The sequence below is a fragment of the Bubalus bubalis genome, chromosome 17 (genome assembly GCF_019923935.1).
Source record: "Bubalus bubalis isolate 160015118507 breed Murrah chromosome 17, NDDB_SH_1, whole genome shotgun sequence".
Classification (NCBI taxonomy): Eukaryota; Metazoa; Chordata; class Mammalia; order Artiodactyla; family Bovidae; genus Bubalus; species Bubalus bubalis.
The window spans coordinates 16,905,147-16,921,874 of record NC_059173.1 but is presented as its reverse complement, the minus strand read 5'-3'; the positions used below and the strand labels follow the sequence as shown (position 1 = coordinate 16,921,874).

Sequence of the window (16,728 nt, the reverse complement as noted above, 5' to 3'; positions counted from 1 at the left end):
GGGAAGGAAAAGACCTTGCCTGGATTCTTTGATCTTTGGTTTCAGTATGTTGACATATGGCTGGTTCTATTTACCTTGAAATACCACTTAACACATTAGGAATTTAAAGACCTTACCCTTGGCTCTGTAACTTCCTTTGTATATACATTTCTGGTGGGAAAAATGTATCTTCATTTAAAAGCAACTGGAGTTACACTTTAACCATGTAACTAGTCCTCACCCCTAACAGAGAAAGTGTTACCTGGGTCATAGGACACCTCACTGTGGCTTTGCTCCTGTGATTTGGATAAAGCAGGGTCTCCTGTTCCATCTCCATTAAACAGTCTCCATTACTTTTAGCTTCTTAGTGTATGAACTTTCATCCGGGTCTGTGGGCCGTCTTCTGGACGACGGGGGGCTTCCTTTTGTGTTGCTTTTTAAAGAAAATGGAATGTTTTAGACAAGCAGCTCTGGGAATGCTGACACCCATCTCCCACTGTTTTGCAGTTTTGCCTACATTCCCCCACCTGCACAGTCAACGCCTCTGGGGGTCCCCTGGGGTTGCAGGGGAGTCTTACTGGGTTTATGGGCTCTGAATTAGTTTTTCCATTAGATTTTCAGCTTGGTGTCTTCTGAACTTTGTGATGGTCAACACTGAAATCAGATTGATTATATTCTTTGCAGCCAAAGATGGAGAAGCTCTATACAGTCAGCAAAAACAAGACCAGGAGCTGACTGTGGCTCAGATCATGAACTCCTTACTGCCAAATTCAGACTTAAATTGAAGAAAGTAGGGAAAACCACTAGACCATTCAGGTATGACCTAAATCAAATCCTTTATGATTATACAGTGGAAGTGAGAAATAGATTTAAGGGCCTAGATCTGATAGATAGAGTGCCTGATGAACTATGGAATGAGGTTCGTGACATTGTACAGGAGACAGGGATCAAGACCATCCCCATGGAAAAGAAATGCAAAAAAGCAAAATGGCTGTCTGGGGAGGCCTTCCAAAGAGCTGTGAAAAGAAGAGAAGCGAAAAGCAAAGGAGAAAAGGAAAGATATAAGCATCTGAATGCAGAGTTCCAAAGAATAGCAAGAAGAGATAAGAAAGCCTTCTTCAGTGATCAATGCAAAGAAATAGAGGAAAACAACAGAATGGGAAAGACTAGAGATCTCTTCAAGAAAATTAGATACCAAGGGAACATTTCATGCAAAGATGGGCTCGATAAAGGACAGAAATGGTATGGACCTAACAGAAGCAGAAGATATTAAGAAGAGGTGGCAAGAATACACAGAAAAACTGTACAAAAAAGATCTTCACAACCAAGATAATCACGATGGTGTGATCACTCACCTAGAGCCAGACATCTTGGAATGTGAAGTCAAGTGGGCCTTAGAAAGCATCACTATGAACAAAGCTAGTGGAGGTGATGGAATTCCAGTTGAGCTATTGCAAATCCTGAAAGATGATGCTGTGAAAGTGCTGCAGTCAATATGCCAGCAAATTTGGAAAACTCAGCAGTGGCCACAGGACTGGAAAAGGTCAGTTGTCATTCCAATCCCAAAGAAAGCAATGCCAAAGAATGCTCAAACTACCGCACAATTGCACTCATCTCACATGCTAGTAAAGTAATGCTCAAAATTCTCCAAGCCAGGCTTCAGCAATATGTGAACCGTGAACTTCCTGATGTTCAAGCTGGTTTTAGAAAAGGCAGAGGAACCAGAGATCAAATTGCCAACATCTGCTGGATCGTGGAAAAAGCAAGAGAGTTCCAGAAAAACATCTATTTCTGCTTTATTGACTATGCCAAAGCCTTTGACTGTGTGGATCACAATAAACTGTTGAAAATTCTGAAAGAGATGGGAATACCAGACCACCTGATCTGCCTCTTGAGAAATTTGTATGCAGGTCAGGAAGCAACAGTTAGAACTGGACATGGAACAACAGACTGGTTCCAAATAGGAAAAGGAGTATGTCAAGGCTGTATATTGTCACCCTGCTTATTTAACTTCTATGCAGAGTACATCATGAGAAACGCTGGACTGGAAGAAGCACAAGCTGGAATCAAGATGGCCGGGAGAAATATCAGTAACTTCAGATATGCAGATGACACCACCCTTATGGCAGAAAGTGAAGAGGAACTAAAAAGCCTCTTGATGAAGGTGAAAGTGGAGAGTGAAAAAGTTGGCTTAAAGCTCAACATTCAGAAAACGAAGATCATGGCATCCGGTCCCATCACTTCATGGGAAATAGATGGGGAAACAGTGGAAACAGTGTCAGACTTTATTTTGGGGGGCTCCAAAATCACTGCAGATGGTGACTGCAGCCATGAAATTAAAAGATGCTTACTCCTTGGAAGCAAAGTTATGACTAACCTAGATAGCATATTCAAAAGCAGAGACATTACTTTGCCAACAAAGGTCCGTCTAGCCAAGGCTATGGTTTTTCCAGTGGTCATGTATGGATGTGAGAGTTGGACTGTGAAGAAGGCTGAGTGCCGAAGAATTGATGCTTTTGAACTGTGGTGCTGGAGAAGACTCTTGAGAGTCCCTTGGACTGCAAGGAGACCCAACCAGTCCATTCTGAAGATCAGCCCTGGGATTTCTTTGGAGGGAATGATGCTAAAGCTGAAATTCCAATGCTTTGGCCACCTCATGCAAAGAGTTGACTCATTGGAAAAGACTCTGATGCTGGGAGGGATTGGGGGCAGGAGGAGAAGGGGACGACAAGAGGATGAGATGGCTGGATGGCATCACTGACTCAATGGACATGAGTCTGGGTGAACTCTGGGAGTTGGTGATGGACAGGGAGGCCTGGCGTGCTGCAATTCATGGGGTCACAAAGAATCGGACACGACTGAGTGACTGAACTGAACTGAACTGAACTTTGTGAGCAGAGCTGATTTGTGGGCTAGATTTTTCAACATGATGATACCTCCTGCAGCCTGGGGCTGATGGCTCCCTCTGAGCCCTAACTCAGGGTAGCAACCAGATGCTCTAACCCTTCTTATGGAAAAGGCAGCGCTTTTCTGGGCCAACTCAGGCAGTGAGCTTCCTTTCCAGGTGTGAGTGTCAAACCCTGATCCTGGAGGCCCATGGCTGGGTCCTGCCTCCCACCACCCACCCTCCCCAGTCACCACTAACAGCTCACCAACACAGCAACAGCTTCCTCAGTTCTGGTGCTTCAGTATATCCATTTTATACCTATAAGCTTAGTTATGTATTTTCAATTATATTTCGAAGATATGTGATCCATAAAAATAAACTCAAAATGGCTCAAAGACCCAAATGTAAGCCATTTGACACCATAAAACTAGAAGAGAACAGAGGTGAAACACTCTGACATAAATCATAACAATAATTCCTTAGGTCAGTCTCCCAAGGCAAAATAAATAAAAACAAATATAGACAAATGGGACCTAATTAAACTTAAGCTTTTTGCCCAGCAAAGGAAACCATCAACAAAACAAAAAGACAACTGGCAGATTGGGAGAAAATATTTGCAAATGACATAACCAATGAGTTAATTTCCAAAATATACAAACAGCCCATACAACAGGCAGATGACTCGAATAGACGTTTTTTTCAAAGATGACATATGCAAAGATGCTCAACATGGCTAATTATCAGAGAAATGCAAATCCAAACCATAACGAGGTATCACCTCGCACAAGTCAGAATGGCCATTGTCAGTAAAAATAACAAATGCTCCAGAGGGTGTGCGGAAACGGGAACCTTCCAACACTGCTGATGGGAAATGTAAATTGGTACAGCCAGTATGGAGAACAGTATGGGGGTTCATTAAAAAAAAAAAAAATAAAGCTACCACATGATCCAACAATTCCACTCCTGGGTATATATCCAGAAAAAGACAAGAACACTAATTAGAAAAGATACACGTACCCGTGTTCATAGTAGCACTACTTAAAATAGCCATGACATGGAAGCAACCCAAGTGTCCACCAATAGATGACTGACTTAAGACGAGGCGGGGGTGTGTGTGTGTGTGTGTCTATCTCCAGTGGAATATACTAAAACAAAAACAAATGAAATAGTCATTTGCAGCAACATGGATGGGCCTAGAGATTCTTATGCTTAGTGAAATAAGTCAGAAACACAAGTACTATAGGCTATGTGGAATCTAAAATACAAATGAATGCACAGACAAAACAGAATCAGACTCAGACACGGAAAACAAAATTATGCTCACCAAAGAAAGGGAGCAAACAAATTAGGGGTATAGGATTAACAATACAAACTACTATACATAAAATAGATAAGCAACAGGTATTTACTGCACAGGATGGGGAATTATACCTAGCATCTTATAATAATATACAATAAAACACAATCCACAAAAATACTGAATCACTATGCTGTAGACCTGAAACTTAACACTGTAAAAGCAACTGTATATCCGTGCTCCGTCAGTCATGCCCAACTCTTTGCGACCCTATGGACTGTAACTAGCCAGGCTCCTCTGTCCATGAGATTCTCCAGGCAAGAATACTGGAGTGGATTGCCTTTTCCTATTCCAGGGGATCTTCCTGACCCAGGGATCGAACCAAATCTCGTGTCTCTTATATTGGCAGGAGGATTCTTTACTGCTGAGCCACTTGGGAAGCCTATAAAATCAACTATACTTAAATAGGGCTTCCCTGATAGCTCAGTTGGTAAAGAATCCACCTGCAATGCAGGATTCCTGGGTTGGGAAGATCTGCTGGAGAAGGGATAGGCTACCCACTCCAGTATTCTTGGGCTTCTCTTGTGGCTCAGCTAGTGAAGAATCTGCCCACAATACAGAAGACCTGGGTTGGGAAGATCCCCTGGAGAAGGGAGTGGCTACCCACTGCAGTATTCTGGCCTGGAGAATTCCATGGACTGTATAGTCCATGAGGTCACAGAGTCAGACACAGCTGAATGACTTTCACTTTCAATAATTAAAAAAAAAAAAAAAATCCAGTTTTGGAAAGAGGATTTTTGCATTATTTCCTCAGTCTACTTATATAACTCCTCCAGTCCCTAAAATCTAGGGTTCCCACATCACTTCGATATTCAGGGTGAGATGGCTAATTACCCAGGTAGGGATGTTTTGTAAGCTACTGTCCACCTCAAGTGACCAGATGACCTCGGGGGGGGTTCCCTTATCTCCTAAATTTACTTCCATGTTTCCTAATGGCTGGGAAGAAAAGGCTTATTAAAGAGACACTGTAACCTTCCATCTTTTTGGTAGAAGGGACAGAGGCCCTTTTAGCTGGTGAGAGTAGCTGACTCCAGAACATCCTGTGGTCTTCCAAGCAGAGGGTCATGATCCCAGGCTCCCCTGTGGTGCTTGTTAATGAGCAAGACCTCTGACCTGGGGATGCTGCCAACTTGGGCAAGCCAGCGACTTTCACTACTGCCTCTCCTCAGCTCCTGCTGTGAGCAGCTCCAAGGGACTCGATTTTATAGCCTCTTAATAGGCTTCTAATCTGTGTGAAGAACAGGTGGGTGAGGGAAAGGTCCCCAGCCCTGCAGACAGCCAAGCTGCCCTGTCCTCTCATCCCGGAATGCCAAAAGGACGGTACCATTTTCAACGTGTGCCAAGGCGGGAAAAAGACTGAATAGCGCTGCACCAAATAGACCTCGGGGAGAGCACCAGTCTCCTCCAGATGACCGTGTGAAATCAGAGCTTCCCCCAAGTGCATGTCCATTATCTTTACAAAGCTTTATTGCAACCTGTACATCAGGGTGACAGTTATTCAGTGTTTTGAAAACAGTAACAAAGAACGGCACAGATACTGGACACCAGGGAGCTGGCTCCTCCATCTCCCAGCAGGAACACAGGGCGGGGTGATAGCTTCTGCTGACCCGCGGACAGGAACCTCGGGAACAGGCACATCTCCGGCTGTGTGGAGAGGTTCGCTTTGGTCCAAAGGATGTCTTCTTGATACAAAATCAGAAGGCGGCCACAATTTCTAACTTCCTTCCAGAATAAGCAACACCAGTTGCTGCAGCCTTCTTTGCTGAGTAGGGACCAGAGGTCCCAAGCAAGGTGGCTGGAGTAGGGCAGGGCGCCTCTCCACAATTTTCTGGGTGACAGGGCCACCTCGTTACAGTTCTACGAAAAAGCCGGACACCCTTCTGGCTAGCAGTGGTCAGTCCGCAGATCACCCAGCTTAAACGAGGAATCCGGCCATGGTTTTCTGAGTCTGTTCTGAGAACAGATTATTGCTGAGCACAGGTCACATGATTGAGTCTAGTTGGGGTGATTTAAAAATTGCCCTAAGGCTGTATAGTCAGCCACTGCTGGTTTAAAAAAACAAAAACCACTTGATGTACAGAAGCGTAAGAAACAACTGTAAAACTTCATCTGGAAATCAGACAAGCTCTAATTTCTACAGAAATCACACCTCCCTGCAGCAGGGAGTGGAGGATGATGTATTGCTTGATTTCGCGGGACAGGCAGGACCAGCGCCCGCTCACTGGCGGGTCTGCGGGCAGGCCTCGGCGGGGGCGAGGCTACACCAGCACACCCATGATGAGCGCGTGTGGCCCTGGGGCCTGCTCCCCAGATTTTCACCAGCACAGCTTTCATCAGCGAGTGTTCATGTTTGGCTTAAGAAAAATCTCCACGTTCATGGGATTTAAATTTAGGCCTGCACCATCCTTCACACTGCAGGGTGGGGGCTGCAGCTGTCCCACTCCCCCCTCGGCCTTGAGGAGCCCCGGGGCTCTCAGCCACCGGGTGCTAAGGGCGCTGTTACAGACCGAGGAGCTCCAGGAGCCGCTGTGTCTGGAACAAACCCTCAGGTAGGTGTAGGGCGGGTATGAAATGCCTTACTGAGAGTGTGAAATGGGGAATTTACAGTCCGTTCCGTCTAGCGAAGAGCATGCATGCGTGGAGCCTGGAGGTGCACGCTGCGCTGGGGCCCCGGCGGCTCCCACCTCTTCATATGGGTTTGTATAACAAGGTGGTGACGTATTTTTTCTTGTACCGGTGGGTCGCGCTGAGCACCATCACTCCATCCTGAGGAAGAGGGTGGAAATATGCTCAGATTTTAGGGAACACGAGAATCAAGAGGGTGACATAAACACAAGTGCCTGGGCCCGGAAGCTGCCCTCCAGGTAAGGACTTTAGGCCGTTCCAGCACTGGGGTGGGGGGGTTGCCTCAGGGCAAGAAACACGGCTCAGAGAGTAACAAACGGGTCCTTACCTTGATGGAGAGCGCATAGAGGTGGTTCAACATGACGTGGTTGGGCTCAGGGAGCAAAGCTGGATCACACTGTGGGGGAACAAAAGCAGACGTGTGCGCTTAGTAGGATCTAGAAATCAAGAAGATTCTCCCATGTTTCATGGGACTGGATTTCAAAGGAAAGGAGGCAGGCTCTCAGGCCCCTTTCTTCCTAAGTCAGGCGGTGAAAGGGCTTGTTCATGATCACAGGGGAGGTGAGGGGTCGTGCCTGGTGACTAAGCGGAGCTCTTGGGGTGTCTGCTGGGCACACCAATGTGCGTCTCTGATCAGGCTTCATGTTGGTCTCTAGAGCGTGGGCCATGGTTCTGCCCTCTTGTTGGAGGAGCAGAAAGAAAACTGCACTGCAAGTGCTTTTAAAGAAAGCTGGAAGAAAAGAAAACAACTATGCTCCAGGCTCCTGAGCACTGGATTGCAAGTCTCTGAGACTCAGACGGTGAGCCTGAAGAAAGCACTGGATGACTGGGGGTGGGGAAGAGGCGCTATTGCTTCACACAAGCTTATATATTGGACCCAAAATGTTGCCACATCTTCCTATTTTTAAAGAGTAGTCAGAATCCAGGGTATTTTCAACGTACACTCCCCAGTTTTATAAATGCTAAAGCACCTGACAAAAGCTGGCTCAGCTATCAGGTGCATGCATGGGGCTGCTCTCCACACAGGGGAGGGGTGGGACCTGGTGCCCAAGGACAGTGAGCCCCTGGGGAACACGTGACCCCTGCAGCAGACGCCGGCACGTGTGGGCCTCCAGCTCTGCACCTTAGCACACGTGCACCCACTTGTGTGTGGTACCCAGAACAGCAGCATGATTACCTTATCACCTAACAGGCATGTGTGTTTTAGGTGATGGCTTGGACCAAGCAAAAGAACATCTAGATTCCTAAGAATTATGGCTACGCTGCTCAGTCCAGAGGTGGGGGAACTGGGCAGTTCAGGTTAAACGGGATGGAAAGTTAAGGTGCTCTTAACTTTAACAACATGCCCTTCAGGATCCAGGAGAAGGCACGCTTCTTTTCAGCAGTAACATCAATTACCAGGGGCAATGTGCATTACCCACAGACCTCTAATTTTGATCCAGGAGCAATGATGCTTCTGGAAGCAATTCGGTGATTAAAACGAGATTCTAAAATTTGAGGGCCAGAGGAAGAATTCTATCATCATGTAGCTTACTGAGAACAGGGGGTTACATATTTTATCATGAAATTAAAAAGGAACGGGGCTCAGGCTGGATGGGGGTGGAACACAAGAGGAAGAGCTCAGAAAGGCAGCATGGGACCGGGAGGCGGCATCTGCTCTGGGAGCATCTTGCGAGCAGCCCTTTCCCCAATCACAGGTGTAGCTGGCATGAACACTGATGGGCAACACTGACCATTTTCCCCAGCTGCTTTGCCAGAGGTGGCCAGAGGGGAGCAGCGGAACGTAACCATGGAGGATGGTCTGGGAAATGTCTGGATAATACTCACAGAAATGCCCGTGTCCTTGTTTAGGATGACTTGGAGGAGATGTGGTGGGAGGATGGGAGGCGCTTTAAACCGCTCCTCTGGTTTTGAGATATAGGGCTCCTGATGGTAGGGTCCCGGCGGGGAACTAGACAACTCTGGGGAGAGATGGCCATAGGACAATTACTTGAGAAACTGGAGTTCTGGGTCAGAGTCACAGGAAGCTGTTCGCAGTGATCCAACCCGACAGCCACACAGGCTAACACTTCCTCCTCACTGCAGGTGGGGCCAGCAAACACCTCAAAGAAGCTCAAGGCTTCTAGTGAGGCTTCCATGGTTAGGCCCAAGTTAGGAGCACTGCCAGCCAGAATAAAAACGAAAGCAGGCAACCTGTTGACACAGGGGCAAGGGCACATATCAAAACTAAAGCAAGAAGTTGAAAACCTGACCTCTAAAGGCTCTCTGCTTCTACCGCTCTCAGGTTCTTTTCAAACTCATGCTCGAGTATATCACTTACACAGATGTATTAAGCTTCTAGCAGTGTGGTACTGTGAAAACTTAGAAGCTGCTCACTTAGTGATCTCTGGCCAGCTTGCAGGCACTGAGCTGTGATCCAAAGGACAATGGGGATGCATGTGGCCGCCTGAGACTCGTGCTGTCCACGTGAAGCTGAGATGGCCTGGCTCCGCCAACTCCTTCCTCGTTGCTTTCCAGGGGACAGACTCCCTTCACACAACCCGGCCCCACCACAGCAGGAAACAAAGGCACTGAGGGCAGGAAACTGAGCCGCTGGGAATTATATGTATTCTGAGGAAGGGAGTGTCTGAGTATGAGAAGAGCATGCAGAGTCTGAAGCTGGTTTACCAGCTTGCTTTCCCCAGGTGACCTCTGCTGCAGAACCTTGACTAAAAGCTTTTGTATGTGGTCTAAAATTTCACTTATTAGCAAGTTAAGGTATCTGGACATTCTCCCAATTCCCATTCATCTGAGTAAGAAATGACTTCTTTCAAAGATCAATTAGCTATGGAGAGTGGAAGATGCTATTTTGTGATGTCTGAGTCCTGGTCAATGACCTTACTTGTCAGCCACGTGGTCCACCTGCTGGTGAGAGTTCTGAGCTGATAAACAGTTAGAGATCCCAGGGGCAAACCTCTGGGCCCAGACAGGTAAGGGAAGACTCAATCTTCAAACTGAACTGAATCTGTTCTCTTCACGACAGTCAGGCACACTCCTGGGGGATCTCTGCCCCACCTCCCACAGGGGTCCTGGAACTGTGTAAAGCCCTGCCGGAGGGGGCAGAGCATCTGGTGATGACACTCAACATGCCGACACGCCGTTCTCCCTGCCTTGCACGTGCTCTTTCCGACCAGTTTCCTCCTCTGGGTTTGGATGGAAAGCAACTTGCGGAAGGACTGACGATCGGATGACTCTTGGAAGAAGGGCATGTTATACCAGGACCCTTACCCAGCAGGCTGTGCTGTGCAGCCTGTCTTGTGGTGAGCCTCCTCCTCTGAAGAGATTCTGACAAGGTGCAAATGGAATGTGCAAGTGACAGCCAAGGTCACTGAGGGGTCCATTTATCACCTGGCAGGCTAAAACTCTCTAGGAGCCCCACGTGGGCAGGCGCCCCCAGTGCTGGCCCCTCACGACTCAATGCTACTCTCTAGGGCCTTATGGGCCCGCCCCTGGTACGAGAGCAAACTCTGGTCCCATTTCCAGTGTATGCTTTCTGTGGCCAAGCAGGCCTACTAAATCCTAGAGATGGACCCCCCTGCTCCCCGCCCCCAAATGACTTACTGCTCCCTTGGAGCTAGATTTCAGCAAGATGACTGAACACAGAGTTAGAAATTAGTTTTGTGGCTTTTTGGGGAGATATTCACGTCCACTGATTGGGTGGCTCCCACCCAAGAGGGAGAGGCAAGGGAAACAAGCGTAATTCGAAATGACACGGCCCCCACCTGCACACACGTGGTATAAAATAACTGTTCATACCAGACACGTCGGAGCACTTTTGGGAATCCACCATTAAAGCATCAAACACTTCAAAGTCAGTTTTCTTCACCTGAATGACGTTGTTGACTGTACCAAGCTGGCTGGTGACTACTGGCTGGGAAGAGACAGATGGTAGAAATCTTAATATGTAAGGTCTCCAAAGGTATTCTTTAGAGGATTTAGCATTCCTGGTGGGAAGGCTTCATCTCCTGGCCCACCAACCGGCTCATCCAAGTCAAGGATGCCAACAGGCTGACAATGAGCACTGCTATCTAGCTTGGTCACACACAGGGACTTCTACCAGCAGGACAGAGGGACCTGGCACCTGTCTCTGAGGGCAGGCCCTGTGCTTGAATCGTGTGGGCAGCCAGAGGACTGGGGTGGGAGGAAGCATACCTCGGAAGGGTCGTGTGTCCACTGACCATCCACAAAGAACTTGTACTGATGCTCTCCTTCCGGCAGATCCAGGATGGCTACAAAGTTATTGTGGCTGAAGAGAAAAAGGAAGCAGAGAGTGTCAGTAGGGTGAGCTGCACTCTGAGCTGACTTGTAAAACCAGCCACGGAATAAAACAAAGCTTCCACGTAAAATCAAGAGTTCAGCCACAGGAGAAATAAACATTTTTTAACCAACTGAGACAATTCATTATAATGATCTCAATCCAGAAAAGCTACCAGAAAGTAGCAACATAAGAGGTTTCCTGGAAAACTCACTTTGCCCAAATATCAGGAATCTACATTCCTATCATCAAAAACTCAACAAACAGGCATCTGTCCTCCCGCTATGCGCAAAGTAACACCTGGCGGTCTGGACGCCGAGGAGGACAGCAACACAAGACAAGCAGCAAGCTGCCTGCCAAGTTCTACCCTCTGTCAGTCTGCCTAGCGCAGGACAGGGGATCAATTTCACAGGATGTACAAAGTTCCCTACAGAAACTTGTATAACTACTAACAAAAAAAAGGTTCCAAGAAAACCTCTCTCATTTGATTGTTTTCTTCCCTTGACAGGCATGACTTATAACTGGGCTGAGTGGCTCCCTCCTACACCAACTGGACTCCTGGAAAAGCAGGCAGTTCCCTGTCAAGAACCAGGCCCAGCCTGGTTCTGTGTGTAACAGAAATAACCGAGTGATGTTTACTTCTAAGTGTGTTTTTTGCGTGTGAGATTTTAACCCTGTGAATTATTAAGCATGACTATTTTTCCATTCAGCATCTACTTTATAAAAACATCCTCTTCTATTCACCCCCAGGGATCATTCAGAAACCAGAGCATCCCTGGGTTAAGACAAATATGTGAACACATCCAGGCGAATACCTTCTTGTGAGGGGAAGTTTACTCCAGTTGTTAAAGGACCCAGACAAGTAAACTTCCTTTCCACCCCCCGTCCATCGAAAAACAGTTGGCCGAGCCTGGGCGGGAGCTTTGTCGTTCACTTCCAGATCGTGCTGCCAGGCCAGGAACTCCTCCTTCTCTGGAGCCTAGAAACAGAGCAGTTTACTCAGGAACAGGGAACAGGAACAGCGAGAGACCGTTACCTTAATACTGACAATTCATTCTGAAGAGGCAGCTGTCACTACGCAGGTTTATATTCCAGCCCATTAACTCACCAGCTGTGCCTCAGTTTTCCCACTTGCAAAATGGAGAGAATAAAAGTAATTCTTAAGGTTGTGAAGACTGAGACAGTCCATGTAAAATGCTCTGCACAGGGTCAGACCCAGGGTAGGTGCTTCATAATTAATAGCTATTATTATTGCTGTTATTCAAGGGGTATACATCAAAACTTGAAAAATTATAAAACTGACTTGAAAGAAGGCAGCAATGAATTTGAGACTACCTTAATAAATGTCATTTTCTTCCCTTAATCAAGCAAGATTTAAAGTACATGAAAATTTATTAGGGACAATTGCAGAGCTTTCAACTTGACAACTGGGAAATCCAGGTGCTAAGGAAGGGAAAAGCTATTCACTGAGTGCCATCCAGGCACCACGGAGCAAAAGGTAAGACAAGACAAAGACTGACCCTCATTAAATGATAACTTCTTGTGTGGGCAGCGTTGTCTAACAGAGGTATTCTGGGATGAGAGAAATAAACACGTTTGACTCTCAGTGGAAGATATGTGGTTTTGGATCTCTTATATTTTTTCCTAGTCAGAAGCCAGACTAGGAGTGCTAGGCTGTGACAGACTCTTAAAAGGTCTAGAGCAAGCTTCTAGCACCTTCATTTCAAATACTGACCTGAGCTCATTTAAAAGATACCTGCATTCTTTGCGCTTTAACAAAAGCTACAGATTAAATAACTGACTGGTTTCATTTTCCACTGAGGATGTGATAACTAACCACAGTCAAAGCGCTGACCTACGGAGAAGGCGATGGCACCCCACTCCAGTACTCTTGCCTGGAAAATCCCATGGACAGAGGAGCCTGGCAGGCTGCAATCCCTGGGGTTTCGAAGAGTTGGACACGACTGAGCGACTTCACTTTCACTTTTCACTTTCATGCACTGGAGAAGGAAATGGCAACCCACTCCAGTGTTCTTGCCTGGAGAATCCGAGGGACGGGGGAGCCTGGTGGGCTGTTGTCTATGGGGTCGCACAGAGTTGGACAAGACTGAAGCGACTTAGCAGAGAGTACAGTTAAAAAGAATCCAAGACTTTTTTTTTTGTATCTAGGCATTTAATCCAGTGTGTGTCTGCTATATCTTTCAATAATTTCTATGGAAATGATAGGGGAAGTTATTTAAAATAACTGTACAGATCACTTCCTATGTTAAACATTTCTTGTAAAGAGTTTTAATCTGGCAAAAGAACAGACACTTCTTAAAGAAAGTAGTTTGATTCTTATGGTGTCTTAAACAGCCACCTTTGGGCCAAAATTATTTCCTGGGGAAGAGATATCAAACTGTTGGAAAAAGGATTTCACAGTTCACTTTGCACACAGCCTTGGGAAAGCGACAAACTCAGAAAGCAAGTTGAAATGACAGGCTGGAGGGCTACGGAAAAGCAGACTCTTCACAGTTAGCCTCAAAGCTAAGATTCAGGTGAGGAAATAAGATAATGACATGGTCACCCATTCCAGCATCTGAGGAAACACAAGCACAACCGGAATGACCTGCCGGACAATTAGCCTAATGGACAGTGGTGGTTAGCAGGCAGCCAGAAACTAACAGGACCTTGGGGGGAGGAGGGGTACTTGTCATCTTCCCTTAACTGACTGTCCCTTAAGCATTTAGTTCATTTCTTTAGGCTATACCACATACATATCAGCTGCCAGAATCACTGGGTACTCTTGGACTGGGCTCTGCCCCTAGAAACAGACCACATGAGGTGGTTAGCAGGAGAGCAGCTACAGCAAGAACTGAGAATTATCTTCAGTTTATCATGATGAGTTAAAGCAGACTGCAGCAGGACATCTAAGTTCGGCCTGTAAAAATGTTTGCTTTGGCCTGTTTAAAATATTAAGCCATATATAAACAACAGGAGAGAGAAGCTGAGTAGCAGCTGGCTGCCTCCTTTAGACTGATGTTTCACTTACTCACTGACCTCTGAAGTCAAATTACTCTTCTGTGCCTGCTCTCAAGGGTGAACCACAAATTTCCCGCGTAACTAAAGACCTCTGGGCAGCTACAGTCAGCTATTCAACTCGTATGTTCACTTTACACGTGTTCTCCAAAACTGAAAAGAAACTGTAAAACCACAACAAAAGGCTCCGTCAACCTACTTAAAAGTGGTGGAAGATTCCTGAGAGCTGTCAAATTAATTATACCTAAGAGAAAAGCAGAGACTGGGGCTCAATTACTGCTGGTGCCACGATCTTAATTAATCAAAAATTTGAGCCTGTCTCAGCGCTGCCTTTTCCTTAATGATGTTAAACGAAGTGAATTCCTTCCCCCTCGGGGAGACTTTCTCACATCGGTAATTAGAAGTTACTGAGCTAAGAGGGCTCTTCCACTTCTTAATTAGAAGGAATAGGGCGCGGGCTTGGGGGACATCTAGTAGATTTCAACAACAGTTAAAAGGGGAATCAGATTGTCCCACTCGCCATTACCTTGATTTCCTCAGAGTGAAAGAGGTCGGCGTCTTCGGGGCTGTCCATCAGGATCTTGGGCCTGTCTCCATCCTTGGAGCCCCCGGAGCTGTCCCTTCGGGGTGTCTTGTGGCCGCCCTGCCGGTCCAGCGCAGCGCGCTCGCTGCTCGTGTTGCCCATGGCGAGGGTCTACGGAGACACTGGGAAGCCGAAGAGGCCTCACTCCAGGGGAGAGACAAAGGACACCCAGGATCTCCACCAGGACCCTAGGGAAAAGTTAGATCACTAGGTACTAGAGCCCGCAGGCTAAGGTTCGGGGTCGGGATCCTGATTGAGCCGGGACGGCAAGATTGAAGAGGTCTCACAAAGGCACTTCACGGGGTCAGACAGCCGGCGACGTGAACCCACCAACAACTACGATAACCCGACACCCCCCAAACAACTCCCCAACCTCTTAGAAACTTCCGCTTCCGGCACTTGCGCAAAGGGACCCGACCCACAGAGTTGGGGGTGGCTGAGGCTGGAGAAGCCCGCGAGGCCAACTCTACCTCACTTCCGCTTCCGGTCCAGGTCCGCGCACTGGCAAGCTCCGTAGACGGTCCCGCGGGCTTCGGAGAGCGCAGTCGCAGTCGGCCGCTCAGGCCAGCGCGGGACGAAGCTGCTGAAGGCCGGCAGGGGGCGCAGAAGCGCGCAGGTCATCTGGGCTTCGGTCCCGCGCTGGCATGAGTGACAGTGTTATCTTGGCTATCTTTGCTCACTTCCAGTTGATTCTACACTTTACAGCCAAAGGGATCGTCCTAAAGGGCAAATCTAATTAAAAGACTCCTTAAAGCCCTTTAATGCGCTAGCTCTCATGCCTCTGAGTGCCTTAGAATCATGTGGAGTGCCTGTTCAAAATGCATATTCACATGCCCCTAATCTCCTGAAATTATGATTCAGAAGCTCTGGTGTGGGTTCTGCATTTTAATATGCACCCTAGGTGATTCTGATGCAGGTAGTCTTGTAGGTGTTTGAGAAAAGGACAGACCGTTAAGCTCCCTGGAAAATTTTCACGTTTTTCAACTCCCAGTAGCTTGGGAGTTGTAAAATTCTGGAATTATTAGTGTGTTTTCAAAAAATTGAGTGCACAGCCTTTTGATAGGTAATTCTGCAAGCTATTTTAAAATCACTTTGAACATCATTCTGCATAAAATGCATTTATTTATTAATGTTTGTCTTTTACTATGGCCGGTGCTTCAGCTAGAAGAGTGTACATATGTGGGACTAAAATATTCTAATCTTCTCACTCGTTAGTCACTGTTAGGATTTATGGTGGTGGTGGTAGATGTGTGTGTGTTGCATTGTTTTTGCATGTGAGTATCTCAAAATGCTTTGCATTTGCTGGGCCTGAGCATGCACTTTGTCCGTTGAACATGTAGTACCTACATAGTGCTGGACATTGTATGAAGTAAATGGGAGACACAGATGACTAAGATATGGGGAATTTGGCAGTATCTAAAAAAAATAAAGGGAATTCCTTGGTGGTCCAGTGGTTAAGAATGTGCCTTGCAATGCAGGAGACTGGGGTTCCATCCCTGGGTCTGGGAACTAAGATCCCACATGCCATGGAGCAATAATTAAACTTGCTCACCTTGGAGCCTGTGCACCACAATTAGAGAGTCCTTTGCCACAATGAAAAGATCCTGCCAGTCACAAGGAAGATCCTGTGTGCCACAACTAAGACCTGATGCAATCAAATAAATAATAATAAAAATAAAATATGTACCTTCATTTTGGTACACAATTTTACTTCTAGGAAATGTCTATGGAAAAACACATGCTAAGATTATATGCAAGCAAGTTCATCTGAAGCATTCTTTCTAATGTTATGAAACATTAATTCCAAGATCCCCATTTTATTTTACATTTTAATCTCTCTAAAACGGTGTGTCTTACAGTCAGTGGAATCTTAGATTTGATGAAATAAGGAAACGTGGCTTTGCCACTTAGGAACTGTCACCTGGTTTCCTCTTTTGTGAAATGGGGAATAAAAATAACACCTTATCTTATAGATTTGCCTTGTG

General features: G+C 46.6%; 2 protein-coding genes across 4 annotated transcripts in view; both read right to left on the bottom strand.

The window, feature by feature from the left end:
- Nucleotides 1–5,668: 5,668 nt before the first annotated feature.
- PRKAB1 (protein kinase AMP-activated non-catalytic subunit beta 1) lies at nucleotides 5,669–15,331 on the bottom strand. 3 transcript variants are annotated; one of them, XM_044930169.2, is made up of 8 exons: nucleotides 15,214–15,331; nucleotides 14,687–14,931; nucleotides 11,958–12,121; nucleotides 11,040–11,133; nucleotides 10,644–10,758; nucleotides 8,676–8,809; nucleotides 7,177–7,245; nucleotides 5,669–6,989 (listed from the first exon to the last, which is right to left on the bottom strand). In XM_044930169.2, the coding sequence occupies exons 2-8, from the start codon at nucleotides 14,843–14,845 to the stop codon at nucleotides 6,912–6,914; spliced, it is 813 nt and encodes a 270-aa protein (XP_044786104.1). In that variant the 5' UTR covers nucleotides 14,846–14,931; nucleotides 15,214–15,331; the 3' UTR covers nucleotides 5,669–6,911. The 3 variants fall into 3 exon arrangements, with proteins under 3 accessions (XP_044786104.1, XP_044786103.1, XP_025123407.1); XM_044930168.2 differs by having other exon boundaries at nucleotides 15,117–15,236; XM_025267622.3 differs by lacking the exon at nucleotides 15,214–15,331 and having other exon boundaries at nucleotides 14,687–15,198.
- The window catches only part of TMEM233 (transmembrane protein 233), a 70,910-nt gene continuing 69,435 nt past the window's right edge, over nucleotides 15,254–16,728 (bottom strand). The window contains exon 3 of the mRNA XM_044930170.2: nucleotides 15,254–15,382. The gene's annotated coding sequence lies outside the window, so the exon portion shown is untranslated. The remainder of the gene's footprint in view (nucleotides 15,383–16,728) is intronic.

What these genes read in the sequence shown, in the direction of transcription:
- PRKAB1 (XM_044930169.2), bottom strand. Translation starts at nt 14,845, where the DNA reads ATGGGCAACACGAGCAGCGAGCGCGCTGCGCTGGACCGGCAGGGCGGC. An exon ending in TTCACTCTGAGGAAATCAAG is followed by an intron (nt 12,122 to 14,686) that starts GTAATGGCGAGT and finishes CTCTGTTTCTAG; the next exon opens with GCTCCAGAGAAGGAGGAGTT. An exon ending in TCTATGCGCTCTCCATCAAG is followed by an intron (nt 6,990 to 7,176) that starts GTAAGGACCCGT and finishes CCTCTTCCTCAG; the next exon opens with GATGGAGTGATGGTGCTCAG.